Raw genomic sequence first — 14,563 nt, forward strand, 5'->3', positions numbered from 1 at the left:
CAAGTCTTTCAGTCTTGGTAAAAGATGAAGTTTCATGTAGCAGTGGAAATAGCAGCTTGAAGAAAGGTGTGCTCATCCTCTCATTCTTTTCCCATTATCTCTCACGCCCATCACATTACATGATAATGCAATTCAACCAATTAATTTTAGTGACTTTTTGAATACAAGGGTAATTTTCTGCCACTCATTATTTGAATCCAAGCACTGTGTACTCTCGTCTCTGGCTGTAGCAGGGTATTAGCTTGGCTCAAGCCAAATGAAACTGCAGAGTTGCATTCCTGTGTTCCTGCTTGTCCACAAAACAGCAATAACCTTTGCAGGAGCACTTTTCATCCCACAGCTAGTTTAAAAAAAAAACCATCCAAGCAAGCAGTCAAGCAGTGAACACATGGAAATGATTACATTGCTGCAGCTGCAGTTTTTCAGTGTGCAGGCACCTCAATAGTTTCCAGAAAGCCAGTGTTCCTCTGGCTTTGGTCCCTTGGGTTTAAAGGGAACTAACTAGTTGCCAAAGTGCTCCAAGTTGAGCCTGGAACAGGACCCAATGACAACACAGCTAGCAAAGCACCACTACTGCAAATATCACATTTTAGAGACAGCTCTGTGACAAGCATGGATTTTTAACTCCAATGTTGATGCCCCAACAAGCTGTCATTACTTCTTTTCATATTAAGATTTCTATGCTTTTTAAAAAAATTAGAAAGGAATATACACAAGTTCTACAAAACTGACCAACTGAAGCCTCGAGTAGACTTCAAGATAGTAGACTGGAAGAACACTGCAATTATGCATGAGGCAGCATCAAGGCAGGCAGTCAGGCTTTTACCTGTGCCACAAAACACACATGAAACTGAAGAAAAGCCATCTGTATTGTATTTACAGTGCAGCTGAAGGAAGAAAAGTGGTGAAAAAGCATCACCCTTGCCATCCTCCAGTACATTCACTGCCCCAGAATACCAGAGAATAGTCCATAGATCCCAGCTGTACAAACCAAAGAACTACAGGAACATCAGTGTAAGGCACATGTTGAAGGAACTGGACACATCCAGACACTCATGTTGAGTGAGTTAGTCCTTGTAACTTGTGTCCCACTTCTGCTGGTGGCCAGGTGCCATCTGCTGCCACGTGGCCATGCATGTGAAGAGCACCTGAGCCAAGAGCAGGCAGCTGCTTCCCCCTTCCCCCTCTGGCACTGCAGAGCTCAGCCAGAGGAGCCACTGCAGTCTCCCCTCAGGCAGCAGGGGGCCATGGTTACACAGAAGCCGGCCAGGTCAGAGAAGCTGAAGCATTCATGAATGTGTTATACAGGTAGTAAGAAAACAAATGCAGAGTCTGTCACCTGGTACAGCAAAGCCCTCCCAAAACAATTTTTTACAGTCAGCAGTGAAACATACAACCCCTTAACACCATCAAGGTGTTAAAGTCCTTAAGAATTTTGTGCCATGGAGGCAAGTTTTTTTCTTCAGTAGGCAGTCATACACCAAAGGATGCTTTGCTGCCAACAGGCAAAGGGACCTCTTCATAAACTATTTTAAGATAAGGGGATTTCATAGGTAAAAACCAATATTCCAAGTTGTAGAAGAGATAAAACTGATGCTTCAAGATAACATGATCAATTATTTTGAAAAGATCCAAAAAAAACTCTCTGACACTCTGATGAGGTTTGAATGGATTGTAAAAGTCTCTTATAGCTGCTGCCAGTGTCTTGTTTCCTTGTGGTCCAAAAATAGATGTTTCATTCCCCAAATAAATAGGTTCTCCACTGAATAAAATTATGCTTGTGTAGTTTGTTTGTATCTTCTTAAATACAGCTCCTAAGTCAGCTAGCTTCTGGTAGGTTCTCAGTATAAACTTGGAGCACTCATAAGAGTCAAACCACACTGTTGACTTTTTGTCAGGACTTGCTTGAACTGTCCAGGTCTCGTAGTAAATGCCAGTCTCATTGTCGTATTTTACCCATTGTGCCATTTCATTAAACATGGTTCCTGAAAGAGATGAAATGAAGTATTGCAGAGATGAGGTAACAAATGCAGGATTCACCTGCCTCCCCTGCAAGTTTACCTACACTACCTCACCATACACAGACACAGGGCTTAGGTCGGAGGGGCAAGGGATAACCCACTGAATAAACTACATTTACATGCAGGTTATTTAAACTGTAATTCCCTCTCCCGATTCTTTTCCTGCTACTATGCCAGAATATTCAAACACCAGAGAACCGTGACACTTCTAATTTTGCATTATCCATGCAGACAAACAGGGCAGAGGTAGTACAGTCTACAAGAGATGCTGACAAAATGCTCACCAGACCAACAGATGTTTCTGCACTTCAAGTTTTAACAAAATTTAAAAATTCAGAGCAGAAATTTTCATGTCTCTTCACAAAAGAGAGGCAGACTGAGACACCCTGCTGATTTAGCAGCTCCACAGCTGGCAAAGCTGAATTGAGCCAAATTATGGGTGGGATGTAAGACCACTAAGATGGGATGCTTTTTGCCAGCTCTCTGAAGAGAGCAAGTGCAGCTCACGATACTGTTCATTTTTGCTTGAATCCACTCACCCTCTTTGACTAGAAATCTAACAGTTATTGTGAAATTCAGACAACTGAAAACTCTCAGAAATGCTACCTCCTTGAAAGTTTCATGGAAATGGAAAGCAAGAGTGGTGAGGAGGACTGTAATCCCTCCACAAGGTGCCAGTGTAGCCTCACCTTTCCTGGGCATCAAATAACCCACAGAGAGAGGAAGCATGACAAGCTCCCCAGCTGTATGAAAAATTTCAACTTGATATTCATACAAAAGAATCCAACCGTATCAGGCATCAAATACTTCAGTCATGAACTACAAACTCACAGGAAAGCAGCTCCACTTTACTTCCTTGTTTAAAGAGCTGCCTAGAAGTTCCTAGCAGCACTGGATAGATTATGCAGAGACTGAGGCCAGCAAAGCTGCTAAGGATGGAAGTGGGCACACATAAAGCACCATGTCACAAGAGCTGTAAGCTAACTCTCCACTGTGTCTTGCACACTACACCAACTTCAGAAACTAAGTGGTTTTGGTCACACAAAATGTAACTCTCGAAGTCCTCAGTGAACTTTTTTTGTAAGTCGTTCACTCTATTGCTAGAACAATCAATCAGATTTATGTGAATGACCTTTTTATTTTAAGATTTTATTTTAGGATCCATATACACCAGGAAACTCTTCTGGTCATCACCTCTGTATTCTGAAGCGTAAGGCCTAGGTTTGTTCTATAACATAGGACAGAGACCTATTACTGGAGACATTTTCAGTTTTTAGGACACATAATGAGGGGGACAGAAATAGAGATTAATATTTTTATATCTTTGAGATTGTTTCTAAATATGCCTTATTTGTTTGCTCAATAATGAACATGTTTTTAACAGTTTTTCTGTCTCAGCAGTCATCTGCCACTTCACAATATAAGATTTTGTTTTCATGAAGCCATGTGAAAAGAGTTCATAATGACTCTGTTTAAGCTGTTTTGCTATTTTTACACTCAAGAGACTCAAGTGTTTTTGTACAGCAACACCAAATGACTCTCATTTAACAACTATCCAGTGTGAATTGTTAAAATGGCAGCAGCCTCATGCCACTTTCTGTATTCAAGAGAGTGTTTCAAATTAGAATCATTGACTAATGCTGCAAATAACCTATAGAACATAAATTGAAATATAGTGCTTTACAAAGACAAGGCTGACTCTATATTTTGTATTAACATTATTCAAAGCATCTAAAATCTACCTGATATTGTGGTCACAAGAACTAAAGTTCCATTTGCCTTCCAGTGTGCATCATCTATTCCTTCATAAAAGCAGGCAGCTCCCTGGTTACACCAGAATGGTGCATCCATGCCAGGCCGCAGATGTGGAAATGTGCAGTTCCCAAGCTGGAAGAGCTCATACCACTCCATTGTGTAGTTTTTGCCTGTTAGAGAGCTCTTGAAACCCACAGCATCATGCATAATTTTCTGGAAAATAAAAACAAAAGAACCAAACCACCAAAACTTTGATTTCATAACAGCTTCAGCTTGACCTGTACAGAAGGTAAGATGCTCAGGAGCTATTCTGTGACAGGGTGAGAAGAGGGGAGGGAGTTCCTACAAGGGATTCAGTAACACTGAAGTCAGTAACACTGAAGCACAACACACCAGATTGCATGACACACATACTTTTTATTCAGGGCATCATGCTGTCTCAGTGGCTGTCTATCCATCCATTGTAAATTATGTCACTTGGAAGCAGATACTCAGTGGGAGCTCATCATCAAGACTCAAGCTTTGAATCCTTAACTTCATGGGGGTATCAGAGAAATAAAGAGCAGAACCAAGTTACCAAAACCAGATCTTGCTAATGAATGGCATAAATCTAATGATATAAATACTTTATTTAAAAGTTGTATAGTAAAAACATAAATCTAAACTTAGTTAACAACTGAGATAACAATATTTGAATCTATTTCCATTTTTGACTCTCTGTTTTTGGTTTTGATTCACTAACATTTCTTTATTAATTAAGAATCATGCTTTGAAGATGAGTTTTACTACTGCTATAACTATAAATATTACTAAAGCTGAGACTTCATGTTTGCATGACTCCATGAATGGAGACTTCAATTTCATACTGATCATAACACTCAAGAAAGAAGTGTAAAAGCAACCAACTTATGATCTACTGTTCTGTCCAGCTGGCTGCCTGCTCCTCATAGATACCAATGCCCAAGAAAATATGTGAGTTTTTAACAAGAGAAAAATTAATACACTGTTACAGTGTGCTCGGGCTATGCTCTCCCCATTTTCAGTGACTCCTGTGACTCTGATCAGGTAAGTGTGGTCCCCTCCTTTCTGCTCCGATGGGGTTGGCAGAGAGCCAGAAAACCCTCCCTGTCCAGAGCCTAGATAAGGCCATGTCCCTTCCTGTTCACTCTCTTTTCCCCCTCATCTCATTGATTAAATAGCTCGGAGAACCACATCAGGGAATTAGAGCCTCTTTTGTATCTTTGCCCATCTCCTGATTCGCCTTCCCTCAAGGCCTTGTATATCTGGGCTAGCCTAGTAATTTGGGAGGCTGAGAGGGGAGGCTCATCAATACACTAAGCAACTATTTTATCTGATGTAAGGGGACAAATAAAAGTATTTTCTCAATGTGGCGATAGCACAGAAGAAAAGACACCCAAGACACAATGTGTGTGTGTATACAAAGCACTCATTATGCAGCTAGACAGGGGAATGTGTTCAAACCCAGCAATGATGCTGTTCATGCTCTTGTCTTTAGCTGAGCTGAATCCTGTACATTTTGTTTGAAACTTAGTGCTCTTTGAGTATCTTCCCTACAGATAGCCTAGCTCTAATTGTGTGGTCTAATATCCCAACCTTACAGCTCCCGTTCTTAACACCTGCTGTTAAATTCAGCTGAATTTGTTACTCTAACTTTGTTAAAAACATCACCTTACCAAATGTCCTAGTAGGTCCCCGTACTTGAATTCCCATACTGGAGCCTGTAATCGATACACTTCAATGACATCCTCTTCTCTCATAACTGGAATGGCAGAGCCAGTGGGACAGAAGGTGTAACGAGCTTGGCAGTAAGGATCGGTTTTTGGACGGTAATCAAAGCGCCTGTGTTGAGAAAGAGAAACACACAGAATGACGAGCACAGCTTTGCAGCTGGAGTTACTGTCATGGCTTCCTGAGGGGGACAGCTTATGTGTCCAGCACCCCAAAGACAGATTCTGTGACCCAGACACTGCAACAGTTGGAGTACTCAAGTTCATAAGGCTGCTGGGGTGCACATCTGCAGAATCAGGACTTTGGGACTTAAGGCTCACAAATGGAAGTCATGTTATACTCATTGTGAAGGAGTGGAAATAATGCGGATTGCAAAGGGTGACATTCTCACAAGATCACTCACACAGATGTTGAGTAAAGGATAGTTTCAGGTCTGCCTCAAAAACATTTTCCTGGCAATTTATTTACATGGGGATTGACCACTTTGTTCTTGCTATGCTATAGTAAGAAGTTCCCACATGCAGCTATTTTGACTCTACAATATTGCCAAGATCAGAAAAAGAATTAATCCCTCAATGCTAATTTAGATAAAGAGGTCTAAGAACATAGCTGGGATTATTGTTTCTACTCCATTCCTATTAAACCTCAAAAACCAAAGACCCAATCCACTTCCTGATATTACTATAATCAAACTTCAAAGAATGTGTACACTTTGGCAAGTGTATGGAGGGTGTGTGGCCAGGTTTTGGTAGCAGGGTGGCTACAAGGATGGTTGCTGTGAGAAGCTGCCAGAAGGTTGCTCCATGTTAGGCAAAGCCAATGCCAGCCAGCTCCAGGATGGCCCCTGCACTGGGCAGGGCTGATAAAATCAGGAATGACAGCAACACCTTTGTGATAACAGATTTAAGAAGTAAAAAAAAGTTACTGCACCAATGTAATTGTGGCCAGAGAAGAACAGAGTTAGAATATGTGAGAGGAACAGTCCTGCAGACACCACAGTCAGTGAAGAAGAAAGAGCAGGAGCTGCTCCAAGAGCTGGAGCTGAGATTCCCCTGCAGCCTGTGGAACAAACCCACTTAAAGAACGCTTTGACCCCATAGAGCAGGCTGGAGACCTATGGAGGGAGGAGCCCATGCTGGAGCAGGCTTCCTGGCAGGACTTGTGACCCCCTGGGGTACCCATGTGGGAGTAGACTGTGCCTGAAGGACTGCATGGAAGAGTGACCCATGCTGGAACAGTTAATGAAGAACTGTTGCCTGTGGGACGGACTCAGGTTGGAGAAGTCTATGGGAAACTGTCTCTTGTGGAAGGGACCCCATGCTGGATCAGGGGAAGGACTCCTCTCCCTGAGCAGCAGCAGGAACAGCATCTGATGAAATGAGCCTGACCCCAATTCCCCACCTCCCTGCAGCGCTAGGGGAAGGAGGCAGAACCTGGGAAGGAGAGAGGGGTGGGGCAAAGGTGGCTTTAAGATTTATTCTACTTATTATTCTGCTCCAATTTTGTTAGCAATACATTCAATTAATATCCCAAAGCTGAGTCTGTTTTGCCTTGTGATGGTATTTTGTTAGTGATCTCTCCCTGTCCTTATCTCAACTCATGAACCTTCAAATTACCTTACTGTATTTTCCTTCTCCCATCCACTTGTGGAGGAGAGTGATGGAGTGACTTTGGTGGACACTTGGCATCCAGCCAGGATCAACCCACTGGAACAAGCCTTCCTGTTCCAAGTTCCTTTAGAGTCACTCCTGTATTTCACTTAAAACAAGGTTCCTATATTCCTGTTTGTTGTTCCCCCACCCGTTACCATGACAAATTGGCATACACAGCTTGTCCAAATCTTGTCTGGTTAGCCTGAGAGTCTAACACACTCAGCTGCCCAGGGCTAGTGGCACAAATACCCCAGCCCTGAGATGACTCAAGGACAGAGGACTTCCTGAGCAATACTGAAGCCAGCAGCTCAGCTGAAGCATCGCTGATTTTCCCTGTGGACTTCTTCCCCAGGCTTGCTGGGAACTCCCAGCAAGTCTGCCTTTATTTTGTCTGGGGGAAGGCGGGGGTGGGGGGGAAGAAAAGAGAAAGAAGGGAAAAACAATAACAATCCCCAAACCCTAATGTCTGAAAAAAAAACACACAGAAAACAAAAACTTAGGCCAACCACACATTCAAGTCCTATCTCTAGCTTGCACACCTTACATTACCCCTTGCACTACACCTTGCAAGTGACAAGAAGGTAACGTTAAGAAACACTGAAACCCTACATTTCTGAGCATCTCACACCAACAGGATTGTTCTCCAAATCTGACCATCCCAAGACCCAGTCTTGTAATTCCTGAACTTGCTGGAAAATCCCAACAATTCATGACTTCAAGATCAGCTCCTTCAGGCATCACCTGACATAAATTTAACTGCTGGGAATTATGCAACAGGCTCTCAAAATTTCAGGTGTGCATTATTAAGCTGCAGTTAAACATTGATAACTACTCCCTTTACAAACAGCAAACCCGCACAAAATACACAATCGAGCCTAGTGCTTCTTCTGAAGGGGCTCATTTCCTCGGCACGGCCAAATCCATCGCTATTTACAGGCCGCAACATGCAGTCTCCTTGCTGTCCCCGACACCACCAGGAATTCTGGAGCTCAGGCAGCTCCGGAGCAGCGAAAGGGATTTTGTACCGTTTCATTTGTCACGAAGCAGGACGTTAAGTGAAATTTCCAAGCAAAAAAACCGCACCCCGATCTCCTCATCACCACCTTTTCTGCGGGCATTAAGGAACATGTTTAAATGCGAACATTCCTTCCCAGGGAACCAGTCCCTCCCGCTGCTGAGACCAAACGCAGCTCTCGGCCTGGCATGGCACTGCGGCTCCCCTGGCGAGCCAAACAGGCCGAATAGCCTGTCAATGATCAACACCCCGAGACAAAAAGGGGAAGCTTCCCACGGCCTCTCTAGTCCAATGCACAGAGAAGCAGAAGCAGCGGGCCCTCCGGCGGCACTCACCTGTAGGGCACCGGCCACCGCGGCGGCGAGCGGAGCTGCCCCGAGACGCGGCCCCGCGGCCCCAGCAGCAGCAGCAGCACCGGCAGCAGCAGCAGCAGCAGCGGCAGGCGGGAGCAGCGAGCGGCGCCCATGGCGCAGCGGGCCCGGCTGCGGGGGAGCGGCGGGGCCGGAGGAGGCCGGGCGGGAAGGGGCCGCCCCCGCACCGCCCACGGGGCCGGGCAGGCCGGCGGCGCCCGCCTAGCCCGGCTGAAGGCAGGGGCTGGACCGAGTCGGGTTGCTTTTCCTCCTCCTCCTCCTCCTCCCGACGGAAACTCCCGTGTGCCGAACACTCCCTCAGAAGCGGCACCCTGCTTCTGGAGTTTCCTGAGTTTCTGGAGGTCCGAGCCTGTACACGTAGCTGGAGCAGGGTTGTCTGCCATTTCACGCATTGCTTTGGAGACGCGTCAGGGCTGGTGGAGGGTCTGGAGCACAAAAACTACGAGGATCAGCTGAGGGAACTGGGGACGTTTAGCATAGAAAAAGCGAGGCTCATGGGGAGCCATCACTTTCTGCAGCTCCCTGAAAGGAAGTTGTAGGTCGGGGTCGGTCGGTTGTCCCCGGTAACCAGTGACAAGATGAGAGGACATAGTTTTAATTAACACCAGGAGAGATTTAGGGTGGACATCAGGAAGAATTTCGTGACAGAAGTGGTGATTAGATCTTGGAAGGGATTGCCCAGTTACTGTCCCTGAAGGTATTTAAGAAGAGACTGGTTGCAGCACTGAGGAGGCAGAGTGCCATGGTGAAGTTAACGTGGGGTGTTGAATCATAGGTTGGACTCCATGATCTCAGAGGTCTTTTCCAACCTAATTGGTTCTGTGATTCTGTAAAAAGCACATCAAGTGCCCATCCTCACAGCCAGAACCTACTGAGGGGGTGACCTCTGGGCTGGGCCTGGCCTGACATGAGGCCTCCCCACATGGCAGAGAGGCTTTTGCTGTGATAAACCCTGTTACCCTGAGCCTCTTCAGACTGCCCAGAAGACTTGTCTGAAACTTTTCAGGGCTTCAAGCTAAGTCTGTATATCTGTCACTCATTTCAGAACACTTTTTCAAATCAAAACACTTTACATTACAGGAATCATATAGCACTTTATTCTCTCATCTTTATAGTAATGGTGAGAACTATCTTGCAGATGAACTAAGAGAAACTGTTGAAGACAGGTTTCCCAGCAGCATCCCTGCACAAAACACAGCTTTTTCCAGTTCTTCAGAGTTCAAAACTGGCTGTGCTGGCATCAGACTCCAGAAGACTAAGTTTAGTAGTTGGCAGCCAGAGTGAAAACTCTGGTGTGTGCTACTCACTGGGTAAATAATGACTGTGCTGTGGACTTTTGACTGTTGGGAGCCAGAAAAAATATCCCTGCTCATTTCATGTGAGCCCCTAAAGAACAAGCAGTTCTCTAGTCAGCAGTATGCTAGGCTATATATTCAAACCAAATTGCAGGTGGAAAACCCTGCATTCTCCATAAAAATGCAGGATAGGCTGCTGAGTATCAGTTTCAGTAATGCTAAGGGCACTAAAGATGTTCAGAAAACCTTAAAACTTTTAATTTCAGCAACATTTCCTATCTCACTTTCCTGCTGTCTGACTCTATAGTGTTTATTTTTAAAATTCATGCCATTCAGCACTATACATTAATTAAATGTATGCTTACATAACAAATACATACTTATATTTCCAAATCTCATTTTAATCTCAAGCATGTTAATTGTGTCTGATTTATAAAATCTCTGGGTTTATTTGTTAGGAAATAAAAGTGTGCCAGTAATCATGCGTGCTTCATAACTTGAGTGTAGTACGATATACCAGCTCTTAAATCTGTTCATGTGTTTGTTTGGAATATAGCCATAATTCCTAGTGCTAGAGATTTAGATGTGTAACTCTGGAAGTGCTTTATTAAATGAAGGGAGGCTAATTTATCCCTTCTTTGAAACCAGGATGCAAGGAAGTGAAATAGCATAATGAAGGTGCCATAACTGCTTGCTAGCCAAACTTGAAATGCAATACGAACAGGTCCCTAGTCCTGACTCAGCATATGTTTGCAGTGTGGATTATTAAATCTCCACTATGTAGATGCTGAAGGGGTTGATTTATTTATTTTTAAAATTTTAATAGCATTTATACATCTCACTTCATCACATCCCACAATAAACTTTTGCAGCAAGGTACCATTTTTTTTTCTCATGCAACCTAAGTTATTTTGTGAACATAGGAAATAAACCACTAATACATTTATGAATAAATTTACTTGAGCTAAAAAACCATTGTCTAGTTTGTTATGCAGAAACAGGTCAAATTCACAATTATAAACCCACAGAGCTGATCTGCATTTTTGTCCAGTAACAGTTTTTGAGTAAATACTGAAACTGGCTACAAAGATTAAACTCTAGACCTGACAGGATTCCTAAACTTTTCTAATTTCCCCAGAGTATTTTATTTTTTGATTAGTGAAAACTGAACATTTTCCTGAAACAACAAAGACTCTTGATAATTTCCCATTATAGATCAGTACATTCTCCATCTTCACCCTTGACATGAACAGGATGGAACTGACTGAGAGAAAAGGGAAAACAAATCCTGCTGCTTCAGTCAGAAGTTGTGGGTTTGAACAGATACCTGAGTATCTGTTGGCTTTGAACCTGTACCTGAGTCATCACACTGTAAGTCACAGCAGAGAGGCTGTTGCACCTCAAGTAACAGCCCCCGTCTCCCAAGAATGGGCTGCTCTGGATGGTGCTTACACCACAGCTGCACATTTCCCAGTCTATGCATACACTGGCAGTGTGCCATACAGCGGGAAAGTCACAGTTATATATGTGGATCACAGCAGATAAAGCTACACATCTGGCAGCTTTACTGATCACAGGGGTATTTCCTCACTCACACTGGCATGTTAGCTATTGAGTCAGCCAGATGCATACTGAGAAATACAAACATTACCTGAAGTCATGCTGAAGCTGCTCTGAAAGACAGCAGTTCATCAGTCAGAGGCACAATCTCTGCCTTTGAGGGGTAAGAAAGGAATTTTGAGAAAAAGAGCCAGAAACAGGGCTCCTGTGCACCTACACTTTGCTACATGGCCTGAGATGCCACCTGAGCTGTGAGCTGGGCTGGGAGAAAGCCATGTCTTTTTCTACAGCAGTGGGGAATGACTGGGCTTTGTAAGATACTGCTAAGAGTTTCCCTCAGGATCTCCTTGACCCTGGCAGCTAGGATGAGAACTGTGCTCCAGACAGATGTGCAGTTCAGTAAACATTTAGGATTACAGGGCAGTTCCTCCTTTGTCTGCCAGTTTAGGGGACAGGTGGTGGAAATGATTTCTTTCCAGGCTGGAATTCGTGTGTGGGGGGGGGGGGGGGGCGGAGGGGGGTCTGCTGAAGCCTGAGAGATAGGATGAGGGTTGGGATAAGGATGCAGAAGAAGTTCATAATGACTATTAAACTGAGATGAACCCTCTGGGATTTGCTTCAGGGTAGGGATAGGTGAATTGATGAGTCAGCTGGGTGCCTGTGAAATACAAAGAGCTGTCCAAGTCAAATTTAAGTTAACAGCTGTTGTCAGGCAACTAAGGCACTTCAAAGCAGGATTTACACCAGAAAAAACCCACCATATTTCTTAAATCCTGGGCAGCAGGAAAAAGGCTGGGGTCTAGGGCAGAACTGTAATTCAACCCCTTGAAATCTGTAGGGGACGGTACCTGCTCTCTTCCCTTCAGGGTGTGCAGCTGGTTGCTCAAGGTGATAAAAACTTGTGAGGAAATTCAGAAACTGCTTTTGCTCTGCTGAGACACCTCAGAAGGTGCTCCCTGCTACTTTCCTGGCAAGCTGCTTTTAAGCCAAAGCTCCTACCTCCCACCTGAGCTACATTGCAGCCACACCTGAATCCAGCTGTGTAGCCCACCAATGCAGACCCAATGCATTGGTCATTCCAGCATGACCTTGCATTTGCCTTACCACCCTGGATTTTTCTAGTGAGCAGACTCTTGGTGGAACCTCACTGCTATTCAGTTTCTGAAAGGGAACAGGCACATAGTAGTAGCTGGATCCAGAAGCAGCCTCAGATACAGCAGGGTAGAGGCTGAGAGTACACTACTTGTGCCAAGGTCAATTCACAGGATGTGCAGGAAGAGCAACCCACACATCAGGACAACAAGAAATGGGACACACCTGCAGCATAGCTCAGGTGATGTCTGGGTGCCCAGGCCTAAATCCCCATGGATTTGTGGCTGGAGGGTGTGTGGGTGGAGGCCACAGCAGAGGCTGGCCAGGGTAATTATAGGGCTACTAGTGTACTGAGGGCCTTGACCACAGCTTCTTCTCTCAACAAGGTGTGACCTCTCGCCTTGCAAACATCTGGCTTCAGAGCTGTACTCCTTGTGAAATGCTCTTGCTCTTGTGGGCCCAGGATGGAAAAGAGTCCTCTTAGGGCTACTTTGGGGTGACAGAGATCTAGGGCAAGAATATGTCATAAGCTGGGATGAAAACATGGACCTAAGACACAGAGGGCCATAACAAGGTCACACAGGGCAGGGATCTGGCACGAGCAAGTTGGAGCTAGATCAGGGAACAGAGCTGGCACAGAGATATGAGATACAGAACCTGAAGTGGAATAGGACTATCATATCCCAACCAAGTCTAGGGTCCATCCAGGGAAAAGGATCACCTATAATGTGAATCTGAGATCCATCTAAAAGACAGGGGCAGAAACAAGACTGGAGATGAGGTTACTGACAATTCAAGTCCACGATCCATCCAGAAAGACCAGCCAGTAAGTCAGGTCAGAAAGGAGCAGGGAATTGCAGTCCTGAAGGTGCTCACTTCCCTAGCAATGACATTAACCCTGGCCCTAACACACAGCAGAGTTTAGGACTACATCAGCTTCTTCAAACATGCATTGAGCTTAAACTCCTTCCAGGCAGAAGCACTGTCCTAGCTCTTAAGCGTAAGGATGATTCCAGTGGGATTCCAGCTCTGCAGATTCTCAGTGGAGCTATGCTGTAGTCCTGCTCAATCCTGAGAGGCAGAGTGTGGGCCGTGGTGTAGACTGAGCTGAAGCCCTACATCGGTTAGGAGTAAACATTGCCCAGCAGACAGGAGTCTGCCCTTCAGCAGGGAATTTTCCTATCCTGTCCCTGTCCTGTTCCAGAATCTCCCTGTCCATCATGCCACACAGACTGCCAACCAATCAGTATCCAACTGAATGCATTTTGCTGCAGGAAAAGTCTCTGCTTTCAAATGTCATTTTTGTTCTGCCCAGACTGCTCACTCTCATGTCCTCTGAAGAACCCATACTCCACATTTTTGGAAGACACTCTAATTTTTCTACAAGATGCAGTTTTTCAGTCCTCTGGTCCAATAGAAGAGTAAGTTTTCATTATTAAACACAAGCTCCTGCTTATTTTAAGAGAGGCAGCTCATGAAAAACGAAGGGCCAAGAGCTGAGAGATCTTACTAAAATTCAATGCAGCTGATCCCTGGTGTGGCATTTCTGCGCACAGACAAGGAGGAGACACATGGGATGCATTCTTTCCCTTTTGGTTCACTAAAGCAATGCCCTAAGGGACTAAGCTGGGAGTGGGCCAAGGAAGAAAGTTTGGTTTGCTAAAATATCTCAGTTTTCACTGATAAAGTGCAGCAGTCCCTTGAAACCTCATGAAAGCATGGGGTTAAGGGAGAAAAAGGACTAGGTGGGATCACTGAAACAAACATCATCAGGACCCAGCAGTACCACGGGCTCCTTACCAAACCCCATTTCGTTTCTTTGGCTTTCAAAGCAATTTGGAAGCCGATTTCTTTACACAATCATAGCCGTACGCACAAAACAAACCCACCAAACAAAACCCACCTCACAGGCACCGCCCTGCGGCTCTGCGAGCCCGGCAGCTTCGGGACTAGCGGCAGCAAGGCGCGCGTCCTGCAGCACACCGGGGACACCGTGCGGCGCCCGCCCGCCCGACACAGCCCTGCTGCGGCCGCGGGCCAGGCGTGAGGCCGA

At 45.0% G+C, this 14,563-nt stretch overlaps 1 protein-coding gene across 1 annotated transcript; it reads right to left on the bottom strand.

The window, feature by feature from the left end:
* Positions 1-851: 851 nt before the first annotated feature.
* On the bottom strand, positions 852-8,961 carry CLN5 (CLN5 intracellular trafficking protein). The gene is made up of 4 exons (XM_002197333.5): positions 8,528-8,961; positions 5,471-5,636; positions 3,764-3,989; positions 852-1,985 (listed from the first exon to the last, which is right to left on the bottom strand). Exons 1-4 carry the CDS (start codon positions 8,953-8,955, stop codon positions 1,474-1,476), a joined length of 1,332 nt encoding a protein of 443 aa, XP_002197369.5. The 5' UTR covers positions 8,956-8,961; the 3' UTR covers positions 852-1,473.
* Between the last annotated feature and the right edge of the window lie 5,602 nt (positions 8,962-14,563).

This window comes from Taeniopygia guttata, chromosome 1, assembly GCF_048771995.1.
Source record: "Taeniopygia guttata chromosome 1, bTaeGut7.mat, whole genome shotgun sequence".
Lineage (NCBI taxonomy): Eukaryota > Metazoa > Chordata > Aves > Passeriformes > Estrildidae > Taeniopygia > Taeniopygia guttata.